Source organism: Triticum urartu, chromosome 5, assembly GCF_003073215.2.
Source record: "Triticum urartu cultivar G1812 chromosome 5, Tu2.1, whole genome shotgun sequence".
NCBI lineage: Eukaryota > Viridiplantae > Streptophyta > Magnoliopsida > Poales > Poaceae > Triticum > Triticum urartu.
Genome location: NC_053026.1, coordinates 382,194,565 through 382,208,957, shown reverse-complemented (window position 1 = coordinate 382,208,957; position 14,393 = coordinate 382,194,565). Strand labels below are relative to the sequence as shown.

At 42.6% G+C, this 14,393-nt stretch overlaps 1 protein-coding gene across 1 annotated transcript; it reads right to left on the bottom strand.

Annotated features, from left to right (window-relative positions):
• Window positions 1-8,638: 8,638 nt before the first annotated feature.
• Window positions 8,639-13,604, bottom strand: LOC125509172 (ASC1-like protein 1). The gene is made up of 6 exons (XM_048674080.1): window positions 13,075-13,604; window positions 9,971-10,197; window positions 9,720-9,875; window positions 9,450-9,635; window positions 9,145-9,329; window positions 8,639-9,050 (listed from the first exon to the last, which is right to left on the bottom strand). The coding sequence occupies exons 1-6, from the start codon at window positions 13,234-13,236 to the stop codon at window positions 9,019-9,021; spliced, it is 948 nt and encodes a 315-aa protein (XP_048530037.1). The 5' UTR covers window positions 13,237-13,604; the 3' UTR covers window positions 8,639-9,018.
• Window positions 13,605-14,393: the final 789 nt, after the last annotated feature.

The following is a 14,393-nucleotide window of genomic DNA, read 5'->3' as shown; positions in this document are numbered from 1 at the left end:
CCTTCCGGATCTTGTTGCTCTTGGGTGTTTGAGCACCCTAGACGGTTGAGGTCACCCCGGAGCCATATTCCATTGTGGTGAAGCTCCATGGTTTCGTTGGGAGCCTCCAATTCGGTTGTGGAGAGAGCCCCAACCTTGTTTGTAAAGGTCCGGTCAACACCTCCAAGGGCACCAATAGTGGAATCATGGCATCTCGCATCGTGTGAGGGCGTGAGGAGAATACGGTGGCTCTAGTGGCTTCTTGGGGAGCATTGTGCCTCCACACCGCCCCAACGGAGACGTACTTCCCCTCAAAAGGAAGGAACTTCGGTAACACATCCTCGTCTTCACCGGCTCCACTCTTGGTTATCTCGTGCCTTTACTTGTGCAAGCTTTTCGTGTTGTATCCTTAGCTTGCTTGTGTACTTTTTGTTGTTGCATCATATAGGTTTCTCACCTTGTTGCATATCTAGACAACCTACTTTGATGCAAAGTTTAAATTGGTAAAGAAAAGCTAAAAATTGTTAGTTGCCTATTCACCCCCCCCCCCCTCTAGTCAACTATACCGATCCTTTCAATTATCGTACCACTCTGGTGCGAATCTTACTCTGGTTGCCTACGAGGTTCGGTAGTAACTTGATCAGGAATTTCATGATCATCATCATTAGCTTCCTCACTTACTGGTGTAGGAATCACTGGAACTGATTCCTGTGATGAACTACTTTCCAATAAGGGAGTAGGTACAATTACCTCATCAAGTTCTACTTTCCGCCCACTCACTTCTTTCGAGAGAAACTCCTTCTCTCGAAAGGATCCATTCTTAGCAACAAAGATCTTGCCTTCGGATCTGTGATAGAAGGTGTACCCAACATTTTCTTTTGGTTATCCTATGAAGACGCACTTCTCCGATTTGGGTTTGAGCTTATCAGGTTGAAACTTTTTCACATAAGCATCGCAACCCCAAATTTTTAAGAAACGATAGCTTAGGTTTCTTGCCAAACCATAGTTCATACGGTGTCATCTCAACGGATTTAGATGGTGCCCTATTTAATGTGAATGCAGCTGTCTCTAATGCATAACCCCAAAATGATAGTGGTAAATCGGTAAGAGACATCATAGATCGTACCATATCTAATAAAGTACGGTTATGACGTTCGGACACACCATTACATTGTGGTGTTCCAAGTGGCGTGAGTTGTGAAACTATTCCGCATTGTTTCAAATGAAGACCAAACTCGTAACTCAAATATTCTCCTCCACGATCAGATCACAGAAATTTTATTTTCTTGTTACGATGATTTTCCACTTCACTCTGAAATTCTTTGAACTTTTCAAATGTTTCAGACTTATGTTTCATCAAGTAGATATACCCATATCCGCTCAAATCATCTGTGAAGGTCAGAAAATAACGGTACCCGCCGCGAGCCTCAACACTCATCGGATTGCATACATCAGTACGTATTATTTCCAATAAGTCAGTTGCTTGCTCTATTGTTCCGGAGAATAGAGTTTTAGTCATATTGCCCACGAGGCATGGTTTGCAAGCATCAAATGATTCATAATCAAGTGATTCCCAAAGCCCATTAGCATGGAGTTTCTTCATGCGCTTTACACCAATATGACCTAAATGGCAGTGCCACATATAAGTTGCACTATCATTATTAACTTTGCATCTTTTGGCTTCAATATTATGAATATGTGTATCACTATGATCAAGATTCAATAAACCATTCACCTTGGGCATATGACCTCAGAAGATTTTATTCATGTAAACAGAATAACAATTATTCTTTGACTCAAATGAATAGCCGTATTGCAATAAACATGATCCAATCATATTATGCTCAACGCAAACACCAAATAACATTTATTTTAGGTTTAGCACTAATCCCGAAGGTAAAGGGAGTGTGCGATGGTGATCTTATCAACCTTGGAATCACTTCCAACTCACATCATCACCTCGCCCTTAACTAGTCTCTGTTTATTTTGCAACTCCCATTTCGAGTTACTACTCCCGTTGCTATAAACACTAGTAAAGTACACATCTATAACATGTATATCAAATATACTTTTGTTCAATTTGCCATCCTTCTTATCCGCCAAGTATCTAGGGCAGTTCCACTTCCAGTGACCATTTCCTCTTTGTGTAGAAGCACTCAGTTCCAGGCTTGGGTCTAGCTTTGGGCTTCTTCATGGGAGCAGCAACTTGCTTGCCATTCTTCTTTGAAGTTCCTCTTTCTTTCCCTTTTTCCTTTTCTTGAAACTAGTGGTCTTGTTAACCATCAACACTTGATGCTATTTCTTGATTTCTATCTTCGTCGATTTCAGCATCGCGAAGAGCTTGGGAATTACTTTCGTCATCCCTTGCATATTATAGTTCATCACTAAGTTCTAGTAACTTGGTGATAGTGACTAGAGAACTTTTTCAATTCCTATCTTATCTGGAAGATTAACTCCCACTTGATTCAAGCAACTGTAGTACCCAGACAATCTGAGCACATGCTCACTGGTTGAGCTATTCTCCACCATCTTGTAGGCGAAGTACTGTCAGACGTCTCCTACCTCTCGACACAGGCATGAGCATGAAATACCAATTTCAACTCTTAGAACATTTTATATGCTCTATGGCGTTCAAAAACATTTTTGAAGTCCCGGTTCTAAGCAATAAAGCATGGTGCACTAAACTATGAAGTAGTCATCATACCGAGCTTTGTCAAACGTTCATAACGTCTGCATTTGTTCCTGCAATAGTTATGTCACCTAGCGGTGAATCAAGGACATAATTCTTCTGTGCAGCAACGAGGATAATCCTCAGATCACGGATCCAATCCGCATCATTGCTACTATCATCTTTCAACATAGTTTTCTCTAGGAACATATCATAAATAAAACGGGGAAGCTATACGCGAGCAATTGATCTACAACATAGATATGCAAATACTATCAAGACTAAGTTCATGATAAATTTAAGTTCAATTAATCATATTACTTAAGAACTCCCACTTAGATAGACATCACTCTAATCATCTAAGTGATCACGTGATCCATATCAACTAAACCATGTCCGATCATCACGTGAGATGGAGTAGTTTTCAATGGTGAACATCACTATGTTGAGCATATCTACTATATGATTCACGCTCAACCTTTCGGTCTCAGTGTTCCCAGGCCATATCTGCATATGCTAGGCTTGTCAAGTTTAACCCGACTATTCTGCGTGTGCAAAACTGGCTTGCACCCGTTGTATGTGAACATAGAGCTTATCACGCTCGGTCATCACGTGGTGTCTCGGCATGATGAACTATCGCAACGGTGCATACTCAGGGAGAACACTTATACCTTGAAATTTAATGAGAGATCATCTTATAATGCTACCGCCGTACTAAGAAAAATAAGAAGCATAAAAGATAAACATCACATGTAATCAAAATATGTGACATGATATGGCCATCATCATTTTGTGCCTTTGATCTCCATCTCCAAAGTACCGTCATGATCTCCATCGTCACCGGCATGACACTATGATCTCCATCATCTTGATCTTTATCAATGTGTCGTCACATGGTCGTCTCGCCAACTATTGCTTTTATTGCTATCGCATAGCGATAAAGTAAAGCAATTGCATGAAGCTTGCATCTTATGCAATAATAAGACAACCATAAGGCTCCTGCCAGTTGCCGGTAACTTCAACAAAACATGGTCATCTCATACAAGAATTTATATCTCATCACGTCTTGACCATATCACATCACAACATGCCCTGTAAAAACAAGTTAGACGTCCTCTACTTTGTTGTTGCAAGTTTTATGTGGCTGCTACGGGCTGAGCAAGAACCGTTCTTACCTATGCATCAAAAACCACAACGCAGTATAGCAATTGTTTTTTGATCTTCAGAAAGAACCATGTTCATTGAATCCGATTCAACTAAAGTTGGAGAAACTGACACCCACTAGCCACCTGTGTGCGAAGCACGTCGGTAGAACCAGCCTCGCGTAAGCGTACGCGTAATGTTGGTCTGAGCCGCTTCATCCAACAATACCACTGAATCAAGAATCAACTAGTGACGGCAAGCAATATGTATATACCCACGCCCACAACTCCTTTGTGTTCTACTCGTGCATATAACATCTACGCATAGACCTGGCACGGATGCCACTGTTGGGGAATGCAGTAATTTCAAAAATTTCCTACACACACGCAAGATCTATCTAGGTGATGCATAGCAACGAGAGAGGAAGAGTGTTGTCCACGTACCATTGTAGACCGTAAGCGGAAGCGTTATGACAACGCGGTTGATGTAGTCGTACATCTTCACGATCTGACCGATCCTAGCACCGAAGGTACGGCACCTCCGCGATCTGCACATGTTCAGCTCGGTGACGTCCCGCCAACTCTAGATCTAGCTGAGTGTCGAGGGAGAGTTTCGTCAGCACGACGGTGTGATGACGGTGATGATGAAGCTACCGGTGCAGGGCTTCGCCTAAGCACTGCAACGATATGACCGATGTGGATTATGGTGGAGGGGGGCACCACACATGGCTAAACAATGTCAACTTGTGTGTTATAGGGTGCTCCCCTGCCCCCGTATATAAAGGAGCAAGGGGAGGGGGCGGCGGCCTCATAGGGTGCGCCCCAAGGGGGGAATCCTACTCCTACTAGGAGTAGGTTCCCCCTTTCCTAGTCCAACTAGGAGGGGGAGGAAAGAGGGGGAGGGGAGAAGGAAAGAGCCCCCCCCAAGCCCTAAACCAATTCGTTTTGGGCCTAGGGGGACGCGCCCCACAGCTCCCTTGCTGCCCTCTATTTCCACTAAGGCCCATGAAGGCCCGTTGACCCCCCTGGGGGTTCCGGTAACTCCCCGGTACTCCGATATTTATCCGGTGACCCCCGGAACCTTTCCGGTGTCCGAATATAACTTTCCAATATATCAATATTTATGTCTCGACCATTTCGAGACTCCTCGTCATGTCCGTGATCACATCCAGGACTCCGAACTACCTTCGGTTTATCAAAACACATAAACTCATAATACCGATCGTCATCGAACGTTAAGCGTGCGGACCCTATGGGTTTGATAACTATGTAGACATGACCGAGACTCACTTCCCGTCAATAAACAATAGCGGAACCCGAATGCTCATATTGGTTCCTACATATTCTACGAAGATCTTTATCGGTCCAACCGCATAACAACATACGTTGTTCCCTTTGTCATCGGTATGTTACTTGCCTGAGATTCGATTGTCGGTATCTCAATACCTAGTTCAATCTCGTTACCGACAAGTCTCTTTACTCGTTTCGTAATGCAACATCCTGCAACTAACTCATTAGTCACATTGCTTGCAAGGCTTATAGTGATGTGCATTACCGAGAGGGCCCAGATATACCTCTCCGACAATCAGAGTGACAAATCCTAATCTTGACCTATGCCAACTCAACAAAACACCATCGGAGACACCTGTAGAGCATCTTTATAATCATCCAGTTACATTGTGACGTTTGATAGCACACTAAGTGTTCCTCCGGTATTCAGGAGTTGTATAATCTCATAGTCATAGGAACATGTATAAGTGACGGAGAAAGCAATAGCAATAAACTAAACGATCATAGTGCTAAGCTAACGGATGGGTCAAGTCAATCACATCATTCTCTAATGATGTGATCTCGTTCATCAAATGACAACTCATGTCTATGGCTAGGAAACTTAACCATCTTTGATTAACGAGCTAGTCAAGTAGAGGCATACTAGTGACACTCTGTTTGTCTATGTATTCACACATGTACTAAGTTTCCGGTTAATACAATTCTAGCATGAATAATAAACATTTATCATGATATAAGGAAATATAAATAACAACTTTATTATTGCCTCTAGGGCATATTTCCTTCACATAGTGCTAAGCTAACGGATGGGTCAAGTCAATCACATCATTTTCTAATGATGTGATCCCGTTCATCAAATGACAACTCATGTCTATGGTTAGAAAACTTAACCATCTTTGATTAACGAGCTAGTCAAGTAGAGGCATACTAGTGACACTCTGTTTGTCTATGTATTCTCACATGTACTAAGTTTCCGGTTAATACAATTCTAACATGAATAATAAACATTTATCATAATATAAGGAAATATAAATAAAAACTTTATTATTGTCTTTAGGGCATATTTCCTTCATGATCATCATCATCAGCTTCCTCACTAATTGGTGTAGAATCACTGGAACTGATTTCTGTGATGAACTACTTTCCAATTCGGGAGAAGGTACAATTATCTCATCAAGTTCTACTTTCCTCCCACTCACTTCTTTCGAGAGAAACTCCTTCTTTAGAAAGGATCCATTCTTAGCAACGAATTTCTTGCCTTCGGAACTGTGATAGAAGGTGTACCGAACAGTTTTCTTTGGGTATCCTATGAAGACGCATTTCTCCGATTTGGGTTCGAGCTTATCAGATTGAAACTTTTTCACATAAGCATCACAGCTCCAAACTTTAAGAAATGACAGCTTAGGTTTCTTGCCAAACCACAGTTCATATGGTGTTGTCTCAACGGATTTAGATGATGCCCTATTTAACGTGAATGCAGCCATCTCTAAAGCATAACCCCAAGACAATAGTGGTAAATCGGTAAGAGACATCATAGATCGTATCATATCTAATAAAGTACAGTTACGACATTCGGACACACCATTACGCTGTGATGTTTCAGGTGGCGTGAGTTGCGAAACTATTCCACATTGTTTCAAATGAAGACCAAACTCATAACTCAAATATTCACCTTCACTATCAGATCGTAGAAACTTTATTTTCTTGTTACAATGATTTTCCACTTCACTCTGAAATTCTTTGAACTTTTCAAATGTTTCAGACTTATATTTCATTAAGTAGATATATTCATATCTGCTCAAATCATCTGTGAAGGTCAGAAAATAACAATACCTCCCGCGAGCCTCAACACTCATCGGGCCGCATACATCAGTATGTATTATTTCCAATAAGTCAGTGGCTCGCTCCATTGTCCCAGAGAACGGAGTCTTAGTCATCTTACCCATGAGGCATGGTTTGCAAGTCTATGGCTATATTATTAACCATGCTCTAACCCGTATGTTTGTAGCATACCAATAGTTTGTCGAACGACCTGTCCATGCTTGCTTTGGGCCAGATATGATTTGGATCAGGAGCAGGCCAACACATTTAAATCTTCATTAGAGGGTGATTAGCGAAAAGACATAATTACCCTCTTAAACTTTTAGAAAGGGAGAGTGCACTGAAGCAGATTTTGTATCAAGTGTTCGTGATGAAATAGCCTTCCAAACAAAACTACCTCCACTCTGCCCTTTTGTCTTTTCTTAAAACCTCAACATGCCTTGTCTGCATAGAGTTACCCTAATTAAACACACACCACATGCAAGCGTGCTGGCTTTCAGTTAACATTCCAACTTTGTGCTATGAGGGATGAAACTAACTCCCTTGTACAGAAACAAGATGTTCCTGTACAACCCTGGTGAAGTTTAGGATGAAATGAGATCAGTCATGCAAACACAAAGTCCTAAGTAAAACATCGCATGACAAGATGTAAATAAGACGTTTAGATGGGTTGAAATTTTACTTTAGAACTAAATATAGGTCTTGGAGGTCAATTTACATTACAGAGATATGTAGGACCATTAGCAGGTTTCTACGTCTGTACTACTACTTCTGATTTGTACTCATGTTGTACTAAATTTACTATTGTGATTGACAAGGCATTAGGCATACATAAAGTTCTGCACTCTCCTTGGTAAATAAGAGTTCCAGCACCAGACAAAATTCAATGCATTGCCCCAGCCAAGAAGTTATAAACAATAAGTAACGAAAACTAGGCCATCTAGTCTCATAGAACTGCATTGAGTTGGCTCATATAAAGAAACGAACTCCCCTTGAGTACGAAAATAGATAAATTAAACTAAGATACTCAGACATGTAACATTATTGATATTATTAAGCTACAGATATAGACAATAGCAGGTGCCTGAAAAAAATGAACAGACAAAATGATGAAACGGCCTTCCAAACGGAACTGGAAAGGAATGAAACGGCCTCAACTCTACATTTGTCTTTTCCTAAAACCTCAACTTGCCTTTTGTCTCCATTGACTTGCACTAGATAAACACACCACATGCAAGAGCACATGCTTCCAGTTAACATTCCAGCTTTGCGCTACGAGGGATGAAACCAACTGCCTAATCTGTCGGCCATAGCATATGCTGGCAGGCAAGGCAGTTTTCAGTCCCTGATACAGAAACCTTGGTGAAGTTTGGGATGAAACGAGACCAGTCATGCAAAACAAGGCTCCAAGTAAACATCACGTGCCAAGATGTAAATAAGATGTTTGGATGGGTAATTTTAGAACTAAATAAATATAGGTACAATTTCAAAGGTCATGGAGATTCAAATCTAAATTTCATAAATTGTGGGTTTGAAACTGAAACATAATTATTTGAACTTGAATCCTTACGATGATAAAATGAAGATGTCTGTGTTTATATGCAAGTGCAAAGAGAACTAGAAAAAAAATCAAATTATTGGGGATGGGTTTATTCGGAAGTTGCAAAAGCAGCACATAAAGAAACCCCAAAAAACTTGATGGAGCAGCTGGAGATGCTTATTGGGTAACTGCTGGAGATGCTCTAAGAATGTTGAAAGTTTCTTTGGAACTTCTTATCCAGATTACCCATTACAATGCAAGATACACCAAGTTGCAAACTGAGTTACCACCGCATATTACACAACGACGTCAATGCATCATGAATCAACTAATCCTTCCTAGACTGAACAAACTTATTGTGCTCTCTTTTATACAAATACGGATCCAGGGCAAATATACACCAACTTTGTATATGATAGCACAAGTAGCTGTAGTACCAACTCCTGCAAATTGTGGCTGCCATGTTTGACACAAAGATTGATGCGGTCTAGTGAAATCAGTGGCTAGGGTGATGGATGTATCATCCTGTAGGGAACACATTATATAATTCTTCAGTTAAACATCCAGCAACCTACAGATTAATCTTCGTGGTCTTCTTCACCCTCAGAATCTGTTTAATAGCAGGTGGCTTATAAGAAATCAATATGCTGATGCGAAAGAAAACAGATTTAACAACGAGAAAATGGGCAAGACAAATAGCTGACCGGATCGAACATCGTCACCAACACGTCCTCTGGATTGGATTTGTTTGACTAGCATTCGGTAAATCAGTACCCACCAATATATGTGAAGGACTAGAAGTGAGAACAGGAGACTGTTGAAAAGATAGTAGTATACGGAGCTGTAAAATTCTTTTTTCTCCTTGTCAAGGATCACAGCTACTTCATAGCTGAAAAAGACACGAGAGCATCAAATCAATCAATAAAACGCGATATAAATGTTAGTGGAGTTAAAAAGTCGGAGTGGCACCAGACACCACAGCAACCTACAAGCTGTAGCAAATGTTTACCTTGTGCTTCTCAGGATCCAGAAAGGGAAAATTATTAGCCGAAGAAGGATCCAAGAAGCCACAAAAAGTAGAAATGCTACAACAGCTAGCCCCTCACAGCTACTATACTTGGCCATCTTTCCGATCTCTAGGAATATATCACTCGCATCATGGACGGCTAAAATGACCGAGCCAGCACGAGATAATCTGTTTAGAAATAGCAATAACATCAAGACCTGGCAATGCTGTGTATCATTACGTATAGAAGGGCAATTACACTCATGTACAAACCTGCAAATGTAGGACATAACAATCAGAACAACAGTTGCCACATGGTGAGACATCGAGACTCCGAAATCCTTGCGTCTTGTTTCCCAGAACAGAAGGGCAAAGATGGAATATGTGTAAAATCCAGCAGCATACATGTATACAGCCTTAAGCTTCAGTCTGGGAGAAAGAAAAGAAAAATTAAGGTTGAAGCCTTTTGGGTAAAAGCAATGCTGCAGTGAAGAATAAAAGAGCTTCTTGTTTCTCTTGCTTACTTCATCTTTTGATCAGGCCAGAGCTGCTCACCAGGCCCTACCCAGAAGTATCTGGTGTTTGTAAACCATGGCTCATTGTATGTTACAGATAATGAAAGGACCTCTGCCGAAAGAAAATAAACAAATTTCCAGGCCGACTCCTTAAATTTATTGATTTTCTTTCTCCTTTCGTCTGTTTCAGCAAGCTTGTCATATCCTTTTCCAAATATAAGTCTTCTTGCTAATATCTGCAAATATAATGAAATGAAAGAACTATAATATACGCATGTAGGGGCGTACTGGAATAGCATGAACGCTACATAATGACCATCCCAGTCGTGATTGCACCATTCTTGCATATGATTTGCTCACGGCATACAGTTTTAATGTGACATGACAGCAAATATAACAAACTGGCAAAAAACTGGTCTGTTCTGGCTTATTTCAGTTCCCCTCTCTTTGCAGTAGACAATTTAGAGTCAAAAATCAAAATAGGACTTACTTTTCATGTCAACATGAGTTACTGCATGTACTACAATGGTGGATGGGCGTAATCATATATTATATTGGTAATAATACATACTGCAACCATGTTAGATAAAAAAATTGAACCACTATTGCATCAGCAATTGCTAAACCACAAATGGATCCACTGATCTCTACTGGAGTCTGGAGGGGGCTCCATTGTTTTCAAAATTTTGTACGCAAGGAAGCCATAAACTGGAAATATAATCAAGTCAGTGCCTCAAGAAATAATCACTCTGCAATTTACATTTGAAGCAACTTGTTAAGTTTGAGCTTAGTTAAGAGGGAAATAGCAGTAAACCTAAGTCAAGATAGATTCAAGAGCAATGCTGCAGCTAAGTTAAATAAGAGAGGATGTTTGAGGTTGGTGGTTGTGGGTCGGGGCGGGTGGTGGTGATGTGGCTGGTCTGGGGTCGACGGTGGTAGGCGATGCCCTGCGACTACGCCAGTGGCACACAGGTGCCGTGGCGTCGTCTCAGCAAGGTTTTCGAGTCGATGAGTCGTTCTGGGGTAGCTACTCTTCAACCCTGCAGTTGCGACTCGTCGACTAGTCGACATGGTGAGTTGACCTTGCAGTTGCGACTGCATCTCGGCCTCGCGTAACCTTTTGAATTTACGCACAACACAGGTGGTGCACGGCGTTGTGCAGTCTCGGTTGTGCGGTGCCCTCGATTGCGTCAACGGTGCAGTGTCATGGCAGTGTCGGGTTTGGTCTGCTAGGCGATGCCCTTTGACTACGCCGGAGGCACACAGGTGCCGTGGCGCCGTCCCGGCCTCACATGACCCTTTGAATGTGCCCCACGACACAGGTGGTGTCGCGGCATTGTGCAGTCTCGGATGTGCGGAGCCTTTTGATTGTGTCGACGGTGCAGTGTAGTGGTTTGCTCTCGGCTGGCCGATGTCATTAGATTACACCCAATGTTCAAGATATCGGTAACTGGTACCATATCGGCAAGGTGCTGAGTAAGGAGTAATCGACGAATCCGCCATTTAACTGAATTTATCGGTAACCCATATATCGGTAGGTTAACTAGAGCCATATCTATATCTACTAGGCTAATAGCAACATGCAATGTACCAAGTGCCTAAATATGCAATCCTAGGCTACATAGCAACACGGAGAAGTGTTGCCTTGATGTTCTGATGATGCTGCAGCCAATCTGGAAGGCCATAGACCTGCACACTGAAAAGTAGGGAGGGAACAGGCCAGTTTTGGGTTAAAAAATGCGTAGCAGGCCAATAATTCGGCCTGACAGCTGATAAAACCAGCTTGTCAGACAAATTAACTGGGCCTACCAGTTAATGGCTCGAATAGCACGTTCTCATATCGGGAAGGGTCCGAATAGCAGTTAACTGACCATATCGGCAGTTCACTGACCGATATTTGGAACAGTGATTACACCGGCAGTGTATCAGGTACTAGTGGGAGAAGATAAGAGAGAAGATTGGAGGGCTAGGATGAGAGGAACACCTGATCTATGCCTATCTCTGTTTCCCCCTTTTGCTGCTTTTTCCTTTCCTTTACTTTCAAATTAAGCCACTGTAATTCCCTAGCCTATATAAGGCCTTGTAACCTGAGAGAGGGGCATCGATCAACTGTATTCAGCCAATTTGGTTTATATCAAATATACAGATACATACACCATATATGCAAAAGTGCTCTAGTTCTTCAGTTCTTATACTTTTTTCCTTGATTTCTTGGTTCAATACACTTTGATTCCCTGTCGATCCCTAGCGGGATCTGACACGGTGCTCATTGTTGTGCTTTCCCTCTTTGTTCTCCCTTGCTATGTGTGCTGTCGGTACGTGTTATTTTTTGCTCAATCTCTTCTCCCCTGTGGCCCCTGTTCACTTGGACCCTATCTTGCGATGGGCTGCAAAACCTTGTTGTGGGGCAATGAATTAAGGTGGGGAAATACCCCCCCCCCCTGGTTGAAAATTCCAAAAAGTAAGAGAGGATGATATTTCCCAATGTTAATCCCTATTAGCTTCCAGTACATGTTCTATGATTTTCTAGATAAATTTGGATAGTAGCATGTCCCTCCTCACATTCGATTCACTAGCAATATAGCACAACAAATTTTACTCACATGCCATTTAACCAATAATATTAGTAGAACCCAAAGAATCACACACTTCACAGTATGAAGACGTTTAAAAGTACCGCCGTAAACAAGAGGGAAAACAAGTGGCATCTAAAAAGGTGTCCATGGTTTGATTATTTTGTTAAAGCGAATGTAACTTTCCAAAAAGCAGTCACGATGACCACAGCTTTATCGAGCCGAATCTAGCACAATCTCAATCAAAATGCAGTACATTATTGCTATGGTGCTGTATTTTCTAGCTTCTATTTGTCTTTCTATCTGTTGATTGACAATTCGATCCATAATTACAGAGGCTCACATCAGTACACAAATTGACATGTCAGGGCATGCACAGTTACATCAGTTTTATGAGAAAACTGATCCATGGAAAAGACTGTACTGAAGCAAGAAACTCAAGGGGGAATGCTTATCCAGCAACTAACTGCAGCTTGGCACGGGCATTCCGGATCCGATGAACCACTAAAACCCGAAGAGGGGAGCAGCCAGGCAGTTTACCTCAAAGACGAACCGGTCGAGGAGGAAGCGCAGGGCGGGAAAGAAGGCGACGAGGATGGGGAGAACGGCGTAGTCGCCGTACGCCGGGTAGGCCTCCGCCTCCCAGTCCACGGGCGTCGAGGACGACAAGGATCTCGTGAAGAGCTCCACGAGCGCCGCCATTGCGGGCGGGAGATCCAAATCCAAGAACCTAGCCCCCAGCTGGTTTCTTGGATCCGAGCACGGAAAGCGGACGCGCCGCCGATCCGAGAAGCCCACGGGCGCTCCCGAGCCGGGGAGGAGGATGGACGAGTCAACACGAAGCTGCCGCGGGGTGGAGATTTGGTATGGGTGGAGCTGAGCAAGTAGTCCTCCTAAATCTTGTGCCTTGGTGGTAACGGATTGCTGCTGGGAACGGGAGCGGATGCACTGGCGCCCTTTTCTGCGGGGGATTGGAGAATCCACTGGGGCTGGGGTTGGGTTGGGTTGGGCTGGGTGGGGAGATGAGATCTGAGCGTCAGCTTTATAATTTAGTAGCGGCGTTATTGGTTACGGAGAAGCAACCAGGCGGCGGGATCCCGTCTGCGACGGGAAAAGAAAGGGTACAAATCCCCTTTGTCTCCGGTCGACTGGTCCGCGCTGGGCGTGTCTCCACGTGACCCCGATCGAGGGCATATCGGTACGGCTGGCTGGCTGGATTTCGTTGTCGCCCAAACTCGTCAAAATTTAGAGCTTTTCTTGGGACTTAAATTTTTTGAGCGCTGGCACATGGTGCTTCTCTGTGTGCCCGTGTCGCAGAATTTAAATCCGGGATTCTGTAAGCACGTCGTATTTTTTGCAACCAAGTCTGTCACTTTCGTCCGCCCATATGTGGATTGATGAAGATTGATCTCGTTTTTTATGTTAATTGTAAAATGGACGCTTTTGTCAACTCACCGAGTGTTTTCGTGGCCAAAAAGAAAGAAAGCTCACTCCATGCCTTGTTAGTTTTATAAAAAGGAAAAGTTATTTTCGGTATGCTTTCCTGGTTTTTTTAACACAATACAGACGCGGAAGCTTATATATACGCGCATACACCCATTCCTATGAACATACACCCTACCTCATGAGCATCTCCGAAAGATCGAGCCGATATATCATCTTGAGATTGATGAAGTCACCAAAGACAACTCGTAGTCGATGAGAACGTCTTCTCCCACTAAATGCACATCACCGAAAGTCCTAAAATAAATTTAGAAATAAATACGAGAACCAAAACTTTAATCTTGATGAACTGAGATATTACTATCCACCTAACCATGCAACCACCGGCTGGTTTGTGTTATGCTCACATTGTTGGA

Coding starts and splice junctions, on each gene's coding strand:
- LOC125509172 (XM_048674080.1), bottom strand. CDS start 13,236: ATGGCGGCGCTCGTGGAGCTCTTCACGAGATCCTTGTCGTCCTCGACG. Junction 9,330..9,449: donor TGGATCCTGAGAAGCACAAG/GTAAACATTTGC, acceptor TGTCTTTTTCAG/CTATGAAGTAGCTGTGATCC. Junction 9,051..9,144: donor TGGTGACGATGTTCGATCCG/GTCAGCTATTTG, acceptor GCTATTAAACAG/ATTCTGAGGGTGAAGAAGAC.